This window comes from Apium graveolens, chromosome 9 (assembly GCF_009905375.1).
Source record: "Apium graveolens cultivar Ventura chromosome 9, ASM990537v1, whole genome shotgun sequence".
In the NCBI taxonomy this organism is placed as follows: domain Eukaryota; kingdom Viridiplantae; phylum Streptophyta; class Magnoliopsida; order Apiales; family Apiaceae; genus Apium; species Apium graveolens.
Genome location: NC_133655.1, coordinates 128,604,036 through 128,620,992, shown reverse-complemented (window position 1 = coordinate 128,620,992; position 16,957 = coordinate 128,604,036). Strand labels below are relative to the sequence as shown.

General features: G+C 37.1%; 1 protein-coding gene across 1 annotated transcript; it reads right to left on the bottom strand.

Moving 5' to 3' along the window:
- Window positions 1-15,198: 15,198 nt before the first annotated feature.
- Window positions 15,199-15,729, bottom strand: LOC141685561 (uncharacterized). Its single transcript, XM_074490655.1, has one exon. It carries the CDS (start codon window positions 15,727-15,729, stop codon window positions 15,199-15,201), a length of 531 nt encoding a protein of 176 aa, XP_074346756.1.
- Window positions 15,730-16,957: the final 1,228 nt, after the last annotated feature.

Genomic DNA, 16,957 nt, shown 5'->3' with positions numbered 1-16,957 from the left:
CACTTCCCTCAACTTTTCCTTTTCTTGCTTTCCTTTTCCTTCTAGAACATCTCACTCTCTGTCTTTGCGATCATAGCTTTCTGTACAACCCCGACATAGGTATCCAATTCAAAAATAGCTACCTTCCCTCTGATCCATGGCTTCAAGCCTTGCTGGAATTTCTTAGCTTTCTTTCTATCAGTATCAACATACGACGGCACATACCTTGACAATTCCTCAAACTTCCCCTCATAATCTGTTACCGACATGTTCCCTTGCTTTAATTCTAAAAACTTCAGCTCCATTTGATCCTGAACAAACTGAGGAAAATACTTTTCTAAAAACAATTCCTTAAACCTTTCCCAAGTAATAACATTTGTGCTTTCCAATGTCTTCACCATCTCCCACCAATAGGTGGCCTCATTCTTCAGATAGTAACTTGCAAATTCAACCTTCTGCTCCTCTTTCACTTTTACCAAGGCAAATGCCTTCTCTATTTCCTTTAACCACACATTTGCTTCAATTGGCTCTAAGGAACCCTTGAATTCTGGTGGGTTTACTGCCTGAAAAGTTTTGAAAGTTACCTAGGGATTGGTCTGTCTCTACTGTTGTTGTGCCAGGTGAATTGTTTGTTGGGCCAAGATTTGAAGAATCTGGGCTATTTCTGGGTCTATGGGTCCTGGGTTCACATTCTGGTTTATATCATTTTGGTTGTTATTGTTGTTGTTGTTGGTTTCTTCATTCTGGGTGTTGGTGCGGGTATTTCTTCTGGGAGGCATTTTCTGTAAAGAATCAATCAATTTATTTAGCTTTTGAATCAAATCTTTGTATAAAAGAAAAGTTTTGTAAAATAGAAATATCTCTTTTTTAAAACAGTTGTAACTAAGTAAATTGCATGCTTCTTTACAGAATATAAACAGTTATGGAAAACAGGGTACATGGTATCACAGGGTATACTGGTGCAATAAATAAGGTAAAGTAAAACATGTGCGATAAAGTAAATGACAGTGTTGGAAAGGAAAAGGTACTGATATATAGATCAAAAGTTTTAGGTAGTACAAGCGTAAAGACGCTTCAAAAGTAAAAGCAAAAAGGGTACAACAACCTACTCACTAGTCAGCATCGCTAGTCTATAAATACAACTCAAAAGTCTACTGATACACACTACACACTACTGTCCATACTACATAACCATAACAACACTGCTCAGCATCTCCATCTCAAAATCTCTAACTCAACTCCAAGAAAACTCTGGTCCTGCCAGCCTCTCAAAGTCCTCCATCACCTCAGTAGCCAAGCCCAGCAGTGCATCAGGGCCTTTGCCAGGTAGTGTAGCTCCATGTAGCCTAGCCTCAAGAACCCTCCGTGTCACATGAATCTCCTCTCGAAGCTTCCTCACACCACGATCAACATCTGTAGTCCTAATGATATGCTGTAACTCTCTAATCTGAGCCAACAAGGAATCACGCTCCAATAGAAGAGCCTCATACCGGTAATAAGGAACTGGGGGCAATGTAGACTGGAATGGGGCACTCGCTACTGAATGCCCAGTGGAATCTGAATCAGCTGGTGGGGGTCCTCTGACAGGTGGCCTCATGCCTGGAGGTGGAATAGCCTGCAATGGTACGGGCTGCAACACCGGTGGAGGTAGAATAGCCAATGCTGGTGGAATCACAGGACGTGGATCCGATGCTGGTGCTCCAACTGAAGGCTCTGAGTGATCAGCTGATACGGGAATAAAAGAGTCGGCCATCTCTGCTATCTGAAATCATATCGTAATATAAGAATCTCGTACCACGACGCAAACTATACTAATACCGGTTATACCATAACACTCAACCTCCCGTCATTCTATCATCCTATACCTTACTTCTAATCATATCCCTCTAACCATTCTCGTCAACCTAGGCTTGTGTCAGTGACTTATAACCTGTAGCTCTGATACCAAACCTGTGGCGCCCTCCAAACCCGGGTCAGAAATTTGGGGTCCACACACACACCTTAATTATAACCTGCTTATAACAATAATAAAGATAATAATAATATATGCAGTGACCCTACTTACCAACCACCACGGACCGCAACAGGTTAAAGTATGCACACAAGCCAAACACACTAATATATTACAAACCGTTCAAATCCCAACTATTTCAAACTCAAACTGAGTATTAAACATTATTACAAACTTTTACAAACTTAAATTATTCCAAAAGAAGCCTACTAGCTCCGCTTTCTCAACCTGAACCCCTAGCTCTCGCGCTGGACTGGGGATCCTCTTTACCAATTGGTTCCTTTTTTAACTGGAAAGAATTTAAACAACATCGCACAAATGAGCTAACTAGCTCAGCAAGTCACAATGACAAAACTGAGAATAATGATCATCAGATGAATATGGTTATGATATCAAGTGAACAATGGATTATGATTTGGAATTGGATATTATACTTTTAATTTAAAAAACCAAGGTTAGGCTGCTGATCAGTCACGCACTAACCCCGAGCAAGGCACACAACATTGCTCTAACTACTGGATCCAAGGCTCACATTGGCCTAACTTGACCATTATATGGTCTGACCACGAATCTGGTCCACAATTTTATAAAAACAATCCAATTCTAACATAATAACAGAATATGCAATAATAAACAATAACCGAAATCATTAACAACAATAAATGTTTAACAATGAAAGGGTTTCAATCCTTGTAAGGATCAATAAGGCAATTTAAAAGCTTGGATGCTGGGTAATGAAAGAATTGGATAACAAAGGAATCAACGTTTCAAGGTTTCAAGGATTTGGTCTTTCCAAGTATAAGATACCATGGGTTGAGTATATAATAGTTCATTTCAGTGTTTGGTATTTAGTTTGTATGTATTTGTGGAGTAGTATCGTAGATTTGTGGTTCTTGTTTGGGTATACAATAATCAATGGATTAGAAAGAATATGATTCATGGCTCAAGAATAATAACTGAAATTAGGATTTAGGTTTCTATGCTTCAAAGCACTTGCAATATCACAGGATTATCAAGTACTACAATATCTCGAGAAAGTTCATAACACTTGCTTGATATTAGCTTACTACACTGCACTCGTTTCCAATCACAACCGTCTTACTCTTCAACTATCTGTTTCCCTTTTCTTACGTCTTGCCTCTTCTGCTCACATATCATAAGCATCTATCAATAATTTACTCATGGAATTCTATTCAACACATACTTCTATCTACCCTTCGGTTTACCCAAATCCGATTAACGGATTGAAAGTTATGCAATAATCAAGTAAACACCGAATATATAGACCGATAGTCAATTAACAAGTCACATATAGCACATAATACATCACGTAATCAATGATATATTATTTATAAAGAAGTCTCAGGTCATAAATAGGCTTTCTGGTATTTAAAATGATTTTTAAAACATTTTTCGAAATTAAAACGGGTCGTTGGATCAATTTCGGGTTAATAAACAGGGTTCGGTTGGCCCATTCTGGCTCCGAAATAATTTTAGAATAATTCTCGAGCCTTGGAAATAATTTAGAATAATATTTTAAAGCTCGAAACTATTTTTCAGAATTTTTAAATCATTTTTAAATAATTAAATCTAATTAAATAATTAATTAAAATCAATTAATAATTAATTAAATCAATTAATCAATTAATTTTCGAATTAATTGACCAATTAATCAATTATAAATTAACTGAAATTAATTAACTAATTAATTTAGATTTATTTGTGAATTAAAAATAATTTTCAGAATTAAAATAATAATTTTTAGAATTTTCAGAATTTAAAAATGAATTTTTATAATAAAAATAAATAGGAAATATGATTTTTAAACATTTTATAAACAGGAATCCTAAATTTGCAAAGTCTGGAAACTTCAGGGACCTAACTGCATCGTTTTCAAAAGTTGGGGTACTAAACTGTAATTTTCCAGCCCTTCGCCGGAAAACAGTCGGGTTCGCCGGAGAACACGTTCCCGGCGTCCTCACCCCACCAACACCTCCATATCACATCTACACAACACCAGGAACACAACCATGCAATCAATTCATCCTAACAATCCCTTAGTTGGCCGAAATTTGGCCGTGAAGTTTTCCAATTTCCGGCGAACATCGGAAAACCTCAAAACACTACTCCCTTCTCTACAGACCTCGTTGGTTCATGAAACTTATACGACTAGATTGCAAATTTCACAGAGAACACAACCCACTATAACACAACATCAATCTATCACAGAATAAGAAACCCCCAAATTTCAATTAAGAACATTCATACGGGTTATAAACCCTAATTTTGAAATTCGAAAATTAAACCCACTTTTGAGCATGTTATTGAACTCCAAATCAGACGTATGACATATGAAAATCATCAGGAAAACAAGCTCTACAACATGCAATCATCAAATCATACTAACAATCATCCGACCAAAAATTCATATTTTTAATAAAATAAATTCGAAAATAAATAAATTTTTAGAAAAATAACCTTGATTTCTGCAGTGAAACAAAGCTCAGAATCTGATAGAACACTTCAAATCCTTCGTTTTGGTTACTCTAGCTTTAAAAACAGAGATCGGTAACGCCTTCGTTTTGCTATTTGATTCTTAGAACAGTTTATGTAATTAGGGCTTTTCTCTGAAAATTGTATAATTATCTGTCTGCAAATGATTTTGATACGAAATAAAATACGGTAAAAGGCTATTTATAATTACAGAAAATTATTATCCCGTTGGATCATTCCGGATATAAAACGGTACGTTTATTTGTAAAAACTGATCCAAATGGTATCAGTTTTCGGGATAATTATCCAAATCAGTACAATTTGTACTGCGGTATTGGTCTCAGCGCCTGGTTACACGTATTACGAAGTGATAATTGGGATAGTTTAATAAAAAGCTCCCGTTTATCGAAAATACGGGTTTTATTGATTTACCGAAACGAATATTGTATCGAAAATGTTGCGCCGGGACCCGCGCAGGACAAACCGTACGCCGGATCAAAAAAGTCGAAACATGGAATATGCTCGGAATATTACAATTAGGTTAGGAAGGAGTTCTCGAAAGAGTTTCGGGTTCCAAAAACGTAATAACGGGTGACGTCGGTTGGTTCCCGTTTTTATAAAATAGATTTTAATTACCCGGAAAAAGATTTTAGAAATTTTATATGATTCTTATAAATCCATAAACCAACATAAAAATAATTAGCAAGATATGACAATTATCTATATTTTATTTTGGACATATAAAAATTAAAATACTCAATTAATATTATTTTTGAATATTCAAGTACAGATAACACTTAACAATTAGTTCACAGAATAGATACTGAACACACATAATAATTATATAATAGAAAAAATAATTACACGATATATCCCGGATATTACAAGAGCTGCATCTTATTTTCTCTAACTTGCTCAGTGCCATCACAGATTATCTGTATAGTATCCCAAACTTCCTTGGCAGTTTTGCAGTTGATAAAGTTGTCAAACATGTCTGCATCAACTCCATTAAACATAATACTCATGGCCTTTTTATCCTTCCTGACTTGTTCAATGTCAGGATTAGACCATTCATGCCTTGGCTTGGGGACTGATGGCTCATTTCCTATTGCAGCTCTCATTAGAACTTGAGGGCATCTTTCTATGCAGTCCACATAGGCCTCATCTTGAGAAAGCATATGAAGATGCATATTTACCTTCCAATGATGGTAATTATCTTTATCTAGAAAAGGAATCTTGACTCCAACATCCTTCTTGTTCATCTTGCTGAATTGTTTTGATGTTTAAATTCGTTTTAAGTTAAGAGCTTGCTCTGATACCAATTGTTAGTCCCTTAACAATATAGCAAGAATTACAGAAGGGGGGTTGAATGGAATTCTTGAACCTTTTTCTTAAAATAAAAATGTTCGAACTCGAATTTAAATATAAGTGTGTTGATTAGCACAATGCGGAATAGAAACTTAAGTGAATCAAAACACAAGTAATTAAAAACAAGAGTCTTTAAAAACTTTCTGGTGGATTTAAACAATTCCACCAGAGATATATATTATATCGAGAGAACTCTGTGTGCAAGAATGCTCATAGCTGCTTACAAATATGAACTACTGAGAATACAGAGAAATGCTAATAATTCTGCTTACAAATGTTTCTCACTTTTTGTATCTCAGATGTTAGTTTCCATTTGCTACTTCTTGGTTTATATATTACCAAGATTACAAAGTCAAAAGACAGGATCATTGTAAAAACTATCGGGTCTAATGCTTTGTTACTTTGTTCTCTATTACCCAGTTAATAGGCTTCCTCATTCCATTTGCATACACTTCAACGCATGTTACCAGTTGTCATTGTCAACTGATATTTGAATTCTTTATCCGTTGAGTACATGATCATCCGTCGACTTTATGATCATCCGTTGATGGCTTCATTGATCATCCGTCGACTGCTATATTGAACATCCATTGATAGCTATTTGATCATCCGTCGATGGCTTTGTTAATCATTCGTCGGTAGCTATTTTGACACTTGACTTCAATTCATTTATGCAGAATTACAAGACATCATCTATGTACAATTAATCAACCTATTCTGCATATCTAGTTAAAGTCAACATGAATTCTATGCTACTACAGAATCTATACAAAGGTGTATGCAGAAATATGCTACAGACTCATTATTACATAAGCTACTCACTCGACGCATAATAAGTTATCATCCGTCGGGACTATAATGATTTATCCGTCGGGACTATAATCCTTATCCGTCGAGTGCTACATTATTTCACTAAGTAAAATCTACTTAGGTGTATTGTTTATGTAATCATCAAGTACACAACATATGCACAACAGTCAATGATCCATATTATTTTCTTCATTTTCCCTTACACACAATGAGTTTTAAGTGTGTTTAGCAACCCAAGCAGGTTGGGTACTTTCTTCTTGTTAACTGATTTAGCAGAAGTGGAATGAGTAGTTTCAGATAAAATTGAATTCATTGACTGCTGTGCATTTTCCCTATCTGATATAGACCCAATTTTTGTTTTTTAAGGTCTACTCTCAGTTTGTGAGAACTTTTCATCAGTTTTAAGTTGCAAGGGATGCAATCAAACTTATCACAGAAAGAGTAGGGGTCTTTTGCATATGCTTCATTGTATTTGTAGGCTCCTTCAATTAGCTTGCTAACAGCCTTTTTACAAAGGCGAGTTAGGTGATTCACAGAGCCACATTTTTCATATTTCTTTCTTGGAGCATCTGCAACATAAGCAAAATTGTTGCTTTTGTTTATCCCAATTTTCCCATTTTTATTTTTCTTCTTCTTTCTTGCATCGCAAGTCTTGGTTTCTTTAATAGATATCTTGGGATTTTGTTTATCCATAAGCTTCACTTCAGTTTTGGAAGATTGACTTGCTTCTGCATTTTTCTTCTCTTTATCCTCATCAGCAATTTCTTGCTTGATAATCAACTCTTCTTCACTGAAGTTAACTTCATATGCCTTGAACATAGGTGATACAACCTTTTTCAGCATAGCTGGAACATTTTCATGGTATTTTTCAAAGCATCATAATCAAGACCAATAGCAATATTTGCACATGTCTTATTTTTCTCATGGTATTGTCCAACCAACACAGATGCATTTTTGAAGGACTTCAACTTCACTTCATTCTTTTCCAGCTTCTCCCTTAGCACTGCTTCAATTTCACTTGCACACTTGAGCTTGTTCTATAGATATGCATTCTCTTGTCTTATAGCTTCAAGATTCACCAACAACAGTTCAACTTCTTGTTTCTCACTCTCAAGTTTTTCATTTATCTTTGCCAGCCTTCTAACTTCTTCATCTGCAGCAACCATAATGGTGTGAATATGAAACATTTCTGTGCTCATCTTCTCTACAGTTTCCTTATATTGACTTACATTTAAATGAATTGTGGTAAGAGTTGGTACCTGTGTTTAAGATGAGGATGATTCTCCTTGCTCCAAGGCCATAAGGGCATAATTTCCAAATTCTTCATCTTCATCATTTTCAGAATCATCCCAACTCTTTTCCTCTGTAATATAAGCTTTACTTTGCTGTTTCTTCAGAAGAGCTTCATACTTTGCTTCCAGTTCAAGATAAGCTTTATCTTTCTTTGTTTTCTTAGGTTTCCTACATACTATAGCAAATTGACCTAGTTCATCACAGTTGAAGCACTTTATCTTTGATTTGTCAACATATCCAATTTTGTAGCCATTCTTGCAATCAGATGTGTACATCCCTTTTCCTTTCTAGCTGTTGTCTTTGTTGAATGGTTGTCCTTTACCCTTGAAGAATCTTGGCTTCTTTACTCTAATGTTAGAGAAATTTCTTTCCAGATATGCCATTGACTGATCAAGCTCATCAAGTTCATCTACGGTGTAGAACTCTAATTCTTCCAATTCCAGAATGACTTATTCCTATGAATCATTTGTTCTTTGCTCACTTGTTGAAGCAACTGGAGTTTGAGATCTTGGCTCATCATTAGAGGTTTGGCTTTCATTGACAATTAAAGCACTTGAACCATCTACAACATGTCCTTGACCAGATCTCAATGATTTTCTTTGAATCATTTCTAGTTCATATGTTTTGAGAATTCCATATAGAACTTCCAGTGTTATTCTGCTCAAGTCTCTCCCTTCTCTGATTGCTGAAATTTTTTGTTCCAAATGGTCAGGGAGTGTAAGCAAGAACTTCAAGTACACTTCTTCAGCTTCATAATATTTTTTATGGAGCTGCAAGTCATTAATCAGCTTATTAAACCTTTCAAACACATCAGTAATACTTTCTTTTGGCTTAGCCATGAAACCCTCATACTGTGAAATCGGTATCCTTCTTTGATTAGATCTAACTTCCTTAGTTCCCTCACAGAGTATTTCAATCTTTTCCCAGATCTGCTTAGCAGTGTCACAGTTGACAATGTTGTTGTACATTACATTGTCAAGTGACTCAATCGAAATAAGCTGCAAGCCACTATCCAGGGAAACTTTTTCTTTCTCAGGCTCAGAGTACTCAGCAGGGTCTTTTTGACTATCTGTTGCGCTATCTGGAAGGTCATGAATGAAATGTTGTGGAAATAAAAGCATGATATAGAAAATTAATTGATTGCATCAGCCAAACAATACCATTTACAATGGATAATGGCCCAGAAGAGTACCACCAAGGCTTTATTTCTGAATTCTTTTGAAGAAGATGGAGCTGTTATCTGGGTTAAGTCACAGATGGACAAAATAAAGATGACGGTCGATGCAATTTTGTTTAATGAATAACTTGTTTATAGTATTGGTATGGTAAAAAGGGACAATACAAGAGAAGCCGTTGAAACACAAACTCTATTAAGAAGAGATGTAGTTTCACTAGAGCTACCGGAAGTTATTGCAAACAAGGAGGCCCTCAGCTGGATTAAAGGAAAAAGATGATTAGAAGGGGAGCTCGAGTCTGATTTTTTGGTGGTCACACAGGCTATAAAAAGTATAATACCAATGTGTTGACGCTTTGGTAAGGTGGTAGAATAGTGTCGTGAATTGTTCTAGGTGTGAAAAATATGGTCTTTGTTACATATTAAATGATCTGCTAATATGGCATCACATACACCAGATAAAGAGTCATGTTATTTTTGAATCGAGTTTTCAACAGGAGTTTTGTTGTTGTTGAGGTTGCTTATATTTTGTTAAGTGAGTTGAGTAATCAATAAAATCATATTTTGTTCATCAAAAAAATTATATAATTAAATTTATCATACGTAAATATATTGTATACAAAGTACACGAAATAGTAGACAAATTTATCACAAAATGACATGCATGTACAATTACTATTCAAGTAAATCAACCATAAAATCGTATTGAATGTGCATTTTTATATAATAATAATAATAATAATAATAATAATTAGAATTAGAATAATATCACCATCATTTAATATTATGGGTAAAAAACTCGGATGTATTTAATGCTAGGTTTCGTGAGCTTCAAGACTCGGTCTGAATGTTCCCGTGCCTCGTGACTCAATCTTCCTTCACTAGATGCCTATGTACCTTGCTGTGTGCCAAGGATCAAGTCAAAAAATATAGTTCTGATTTGTGGGGTGAGGCACCTTATATAGGCATAGGATGCCTTGGATTGAATTAGGATTGGGAGACTTCATGGGCAATTCTCAGACTTAGAATAAATTTTGGAGTCCTAGAATGTAGGTATTTGCTTCCTTATAGGACCGTGTGGCTTGAGGACTACTCTTTTGAGAGTTCGATTCTGATTTGAACTTGTTTTCTTAATCACAATTTGGGCTGATACTAGGCCTACAAATTTTAATAATAAATCCTTGGTTTGCGGGCCCTTTGAGCCCAATTAAAGACACACTAATTGTTGGGCCTTAATAACTGGACTTCATCTTTGGACCAAATTAGGCATAATTAATGCATTTATTTAGTACGCAGTTAGGGTTATTTTTAGCCCCTATCATTTAATAATGATAATAATGATAATAATAATAATATCACCATCGTTTAATAATAATAATAATAATAATAATAATAATAATAATGGTGATGATGATGATGAGGATGATGATAATAATAATAATAATGATAATAATAATAATAATAATAATAATAATAATAATAATAATAATAACAATAATAATAACATTTGAGATAAATTCTACTTCTTTTTAGTTTCAATGTATTTAGTTTATTTGATAATTAACTTTTGTATCATTTTATTTTTGTAAATGTTATTTTAATATTTTATAATTGATATTTTATAATATTTTTTATTATTTTTCAGGTGAGCGAAGTGTTTGCAGTAGATCATCTCTTTTTAGAAATTACAGTTTTATTGTCTAAATTTCCAGAAATATTAATGAGGCCATCTCTCAATGAGACCTGCCCCACCTGTCAGGGCCCACTTGTAAGTGAGATCCCGGTCGTTTCAAAGGTTCATTTTTAGGCTTCTATTTGAAGTTTTTTGAACATAATCCATGACCTCATATTTGACCTAGATCCTGGTCATTTCAAAGGTTCATTTTTAGGATTCTATTCAAAGTTTATCAAACAGAATCCACGACCTCAAATTCGACCTAGATCTTAGTCTTTATCAAATGTTTTAGGCTTTCTAGTTTTTAATCCTTAAATGGATTGGGCCTTTCATTTTCCTAATCCTAATTGGATTGGGCCTTTTGGGCCTTGGTTTTAGAAACCTCAAGAATACTCCCCAAGCTTCTAGAAACTGGGCTTTAGCTTTTATGGGCTTTTTTCCCTTTCATATTCCTCTTCATGCCTATACTCCGGAAGCTTCCGGAAACTGGGCTTTAGCTTTTATGGGATTTTTTCCCTTTCATATTCCTCCCTTTGCCTATATAAAGGAGTGAGTTGAATCATTTCTCCTCACTTCTCATTTCACACACCTTGCCTTCCTTCTCTCAAAAAACTCTAAGCCTTTCTGGTTATCCTTGGTTTCTTCGACAATCCAGCTCTGTTTCCGGTTTAAAGACCTTCAAATTTTTTTCTCTACATAAAGTTCTCTTTTTACAGTTCTCCTTTAAAGTTCTGGGTTGTTATACGAGTACCTTCATATGATTTCTGGTTTTTTTCTGCATAATTCATGTTTTTCTGCAATTTTCTGCATAAACTCATACATCATGTGCATGAATTCATATTTTTCTGCATTTTTATGCTTAAACACATGTTCTTCTGCATTTCACATGGCAGACAAAAAATCAGCTCGATTGGCTAAGATGAATGTGGCCAGGAGGTCAAATGAGTTCCCCATTCGATCTAGATATTCTTGTTTGATCGATATGATCAACACCCGGGGAGATAAGTACCCCTCTGACGCTCATTTGGACGTGTTTGATCACATTAACACGTTTTATGATGCCAAGGAGTTGGAGAAGCTTAACACTGTGTTCAAGGTTTAGAAGCCTTATAAGTTGATCTTCGCAAGCACCGCAGACAGGGCTTGCCATTGGAAAAAGGATACTTTGTGTGTCTTCAGGGACACAATCAGGGCTGGAGTTAGGTTCCCTTTTCACCCTTTTATCCCTATTCTTCTTGTAGATGTTGGGATCAACCCCTGTCAACTTCCTCCCAAAGCTTAGAGGCTAATCCTTTGTTTCTTGTCGTAATATGCCAAGCACAATGTGCCCCCTACCGTCACAGTTTTTAGGAAGATTTTTCAGTTCAAAAATAGCTCTGACAAGAATCCAGGGTGGGTTGCCATGAATCAACGCCCTACCATCCCTCATATTGTCAACGGGGTGTCTATTCCCGACAACAATCTGGGTTGGAAGAAAGAATTTGTTTACTTGTTCTGGGAAGGCGGCTGGGGAACGCTCTTCCGCTCATCCTTTGGGCAGGTGGTCGACAGGATTCCGAACGACATTGTGTTGTCTAAAGGGGAGGAAAAAGCCTTTAATCTCCTTACTCAGGATAATGGGGCATCTCTTTCCTGGGATCTTACCAGGGAGATAGTCCTTGTTGAACGCGGTCTGTCTCCCGTCTCTATGAAGAGTAAGTTTTTAAATTTAGGCTTTAACTCTGAAGTTTCTTCTTTTTAACTTGTTTCCTCAAGTGTTATTACTTCCTTCGTGCAGTGGCTAAAGAAATAGTGGAGGTGACTAAGCTTAAGGACTTAGAAACCACCAGAATGAAGCGGGCGGGGAAGGTCTTTAAAGGCCCCGGCTTGGAGACCGCTTTCCAGAATTTCTGCTCCAAGTTGGAGAAGGGAATGAGGAAGGCCCCAGCCAACCCCTGCGCACAAAACAGAAGTCGGAGGCCTTCTTCCAGCCCGTATGGGGAATCCAGGGAAAAGACACAATCCTTGGGAACATGAAGCATGCCAAAGAATGGTCGCTTCAGTCTATTTCCTCGGTAGACTATAAAGATCATGTCCTGTAGAAGGACTTGGAGGCCAATGAGCTATTCGGTGCTCAGGTTCTGGTAATGGTAACTTATCTTCAAGCATTCCTTGTTTAATTACTTGTCCTATACTGAATCAAACTTATTTTCCTTTATTTGTCTTTCTTTTAAGGCAAACGCCAATTTTTCAAGGGGCGCTTACCAGGCCAAGGCCTGGAAAGTTGGCAACGACGATACCGTCAAGAAGCTTAAGGAGGCCAATCAAGAAATTGAGAGCCTCAAGGCCTAGCTCAACTCCTCAACTTCTAACTTAGAGACTGCTCGGGCCAAGATCGTCATTATAAATGACGAAATGTAAAAAGGTTTCGACGCCTGGATGGACTCTCAGGAGTTCAAAATTTTGATGGAGGAGCATGACTCCCTTACTCATCCTATGAGTTATAAGGAGGGCTGGGACGCCACGTTGGAGGCTATTCAGGCTGAATTCCCGGAAGTCCTCGAGGAAACGCCCTTCCCTTGTCCTCTTAAAATTCCAACTCTCGGGGGCGTTATAGAGAAAGTTTTGGATCTTATCAGAGAAGGTTAATATAACCCTTCTCCTAATCCAAGGGGCTCTTCAGCTAATTCGTCAGTGGAGGGTCATGGCCAAAAGAGGATGGAGGCTGAGTCTAGCTCCGAAGAAGAAGAATCCTCCTCTGAGGAAGAAGCTGAGCCTAGCGTGAAGAAGGCCAGAGTGGAAGATCCTTCAAGGAAATTACCTCAAAAGGCGTCTGGAGATACTTCTGTGAAGACTTCGGCAGAGACCTCTGAGGAAACTTCCGAGGGGTCAACTCAAGAAACTTCCAAGGAGACTTCAGAGAGTGGCTCCGAGGGTGGCTCTGACGAGGAGTCTGGGCCTTCTAAATTAAATGCTTAGTTTCTTCGCTTTAGATTTCTTTCTTTTGCAAAATACTTTTGAAATTTTATGAAGTATTCTTCGATTCTTGTTTTGGTTATTTGTTATTCCGTTTAAGTTTATGACTTTGGCCTTTCGAAGCTTAGTAAAACATAACTTAAAGAACATAACTTGGTCTTCTAAAACCAGGAAAATCGTAGCTTCAAGAATATAATTTGGTCTTTCAAAACCTTACATAAGATGGGTTCGACCCTAATAGTCATAAGCTAAAATACAAATCCTATTGAATTAAAATATAAATTCTAAGCAACCAAAACTTCATGGTTCTTTTGAACCTTGTTGCCACCTCAACAAGTATACACTTCTTTTCCACCGAACTATATATAATAGATCTTCAAGTTTTGAGCATGCAAGTCCTTGGAACTTCTTCTCCTTCCATAGTCTCCAACTTGTAAGATCCTCGTCCTTGAACAATTTTAACTTTGTACGTCCCTTCCCAGTTTGGGGCGAGCTTTCCTTTCTGTCCAACTCCTGATGCTTCAACCTTCCATAAGACTAGATCTCCTTGTTTAAAGAACCTTTCTATCACCCTCAGGTTGTAATAAAAAGAGGCTTTTTTCTGATATTCCACAATCTTCGCATGTGCTTCATCCCGCATTTCATGTATTACATACAAGGATAACCTTTGACCCTCCTCATTTTCCTTAGCGTTGTATGCTTGGATTCTCGGTGATGAATGTGATATCTCTACTGGTACGACTGCTTCTGCCCCATATGCTAACATGAATGGTGTTGCTCCTGCCGTGACCTTGCAAGTTGTTCTGTAAGCCCAAAGTATTGGAAGTACCTTATCTACCCAGTTATTTCTGGACTTTTAAATCCTCTTCTTTTATTCATCCAGAATAATCCGATTTGCCACTTTTGCTTGCCCATTAGCCCGAGGATGGGCCACGGAAGTAAAACGCAACTTGATCTCATTCTCCTTACAGTACTTCCTAAACTCCTCATTATTGAATTGTGTTCCATTAGCGGTTACAAAGATGTGAAGGATTCCATATCTGCACATGATGTTTTCCCACAAGACTTGGGCAACTTGTTTAGTTGTAATCTTGGCCAAAGGCTTGGCTTCGATACACTTAGTAAAGTAATCAATTGCTAAAATCAAGAACTTCTTTTGATCAGTAGCCATTGGGAAAGGCCCAAGAATATCCATTCCCCACATAACAAACAGGATTGGGGAATTTATGGAAGTAAGCATTTCGTGAGGCTGCCTTACTACAGGGGCATGTTTCTAACAACGATCACGTCTCTTCACATATTCTTTAGCATCAACTATCATCTTCGGACAATAGAAGCCTAACCTTGTTATCTTGTGTGCAAGAGCTCCGCCCCTAAGTGTTGTCCACAAATTCCTTCATATACTTCTTCAAGGGCCAAACGTGCCTCTCCGGGCCTAAGTCATCTCAGGTAGGGAACCGCATAAGACCTCTTGTATAAAATTCCATCAATCAAAGAACATCTCAGTGCTTGTACAGCCAATTTTCGTGCTTTTGTCACATCAGTCAGGAGCCAACCAGTTCGGAAATGGTTATTAATGGGACATATCCATGATTTCCCAAGCAATATAGGGGAAACAAGCTTCATATCTATGCTGTGTTTTTTCAAAACATAAAAATACACGCACCCAGAACTTTCTTCTACCTCTAACAAAGCAAACTTGGACAATGCATCATCCTTAACATTTTCCTCTCTTGGGATGTGCTCTACATGGCACTCATCGAATTGTGTTATCATAGCTCTCACCAGGCGTACATACTTTGCCATTGTTTCATCTCTTGCTTCAAACTCTCCCTTGACATGGGATATCATAAGTTTTGAATCTCCACAAACATTCAAGTTTTTGTCTCTCAACATCCCTGCTAGGCCAAGGCTAGCTATTAGAGCTTCATACTTAGTTTCATTATTTGTAGTTAGAAAATCTAACTTCATAGCGTATTCGATCAAGAATCCATCGGGGCTTTGTAAGACTAGCCCTGGTCCACTCGAACTTGTTTTTGATGCTCCATCAAAATAGAGAACCTAAAATTCCCTATCCTTGTTTTGTCCTTCTTCCTTCTCCTCTTTTCCCTCCATGTGCCGACGCACGGTACCTTCTTGCCCCCCCCCCACGACTTCTTGGTTGGGGATGGAACATTCAACCACGAAGTCATCCAAAGCCTAGGCTTTTATAGGCGTTCGTGGCTTATACTTATGTCAAATTCCCCCAACTCTATGGCCCATTTAATCAGCCTCCCACTGGCTTTAGGACTGTGAATAATGTCTCTTACAGGCTGATTTGTTAGTACCTTGATCTTATGAGCTTAGAAGTAAGGACACAACTTCCTTGAGGCCATCACCAAGGCTAAAGCAAAATTTTCAATGGTCAAATAATTCAACTCAGCCCCATACAGAATCTTATCGACATAATATATGGGTTCCTGTATTTTAAGTTCCTCCTTAACCAATATGGCGCTCAAGGCATTTTCTTAAACGGCCAAATATAAGTATAAAGTTTCATTCAGAACTGGTTTGGCCAATAAAGGGGCTTGAACCATGTATTTCTTCAATCCTTCAAACGCCTCTTGACTTTCCTCAGTCCATATGAAATCTTTTAACTTCTTCAAAGCCTTAAAGAATGGCAAGCACTTATCTCCATATTTGGAAACAAATCGTCCCAATGTAGAACCCCTTCTAGTGAGTTTTTAAACATCCTTGATAAACCGCGGAGGCTCCATGTTCAAAATGGCCTTTATCTTATCAGGATTTGCTTCAGTTACCCTCTTGGAGACCATCAATCCCAAAAACTTTCCCGATCCCACTCTGAAAGCACACTTTGCAGAATTTAACATCATTTTGTGGTATTTCGAGACCTCAAAAGCTTCCCTCAAATGGATTATGTGGTCAGGCTTCACAAGAATCTTGACTAACATGTCATCTACATATACTTCTGTAGTTTTCCCAATAATATCTTTAAAAATCTTATTTACCAACCTTTGACAGGTAGCTCCTAATTCTTGAGACTGAATGCCATAACAAGATAACAAAAAATACCAAAGTCAGTGATGAATGATACCTTTGGGATGTTATTTTTATATATCTTGATCTAATTATAGTCGCTGAACCCATCCATAAAGCTTAGCATATCGTGACCCGCAGTCACATCTATCAGAGTTTCTAT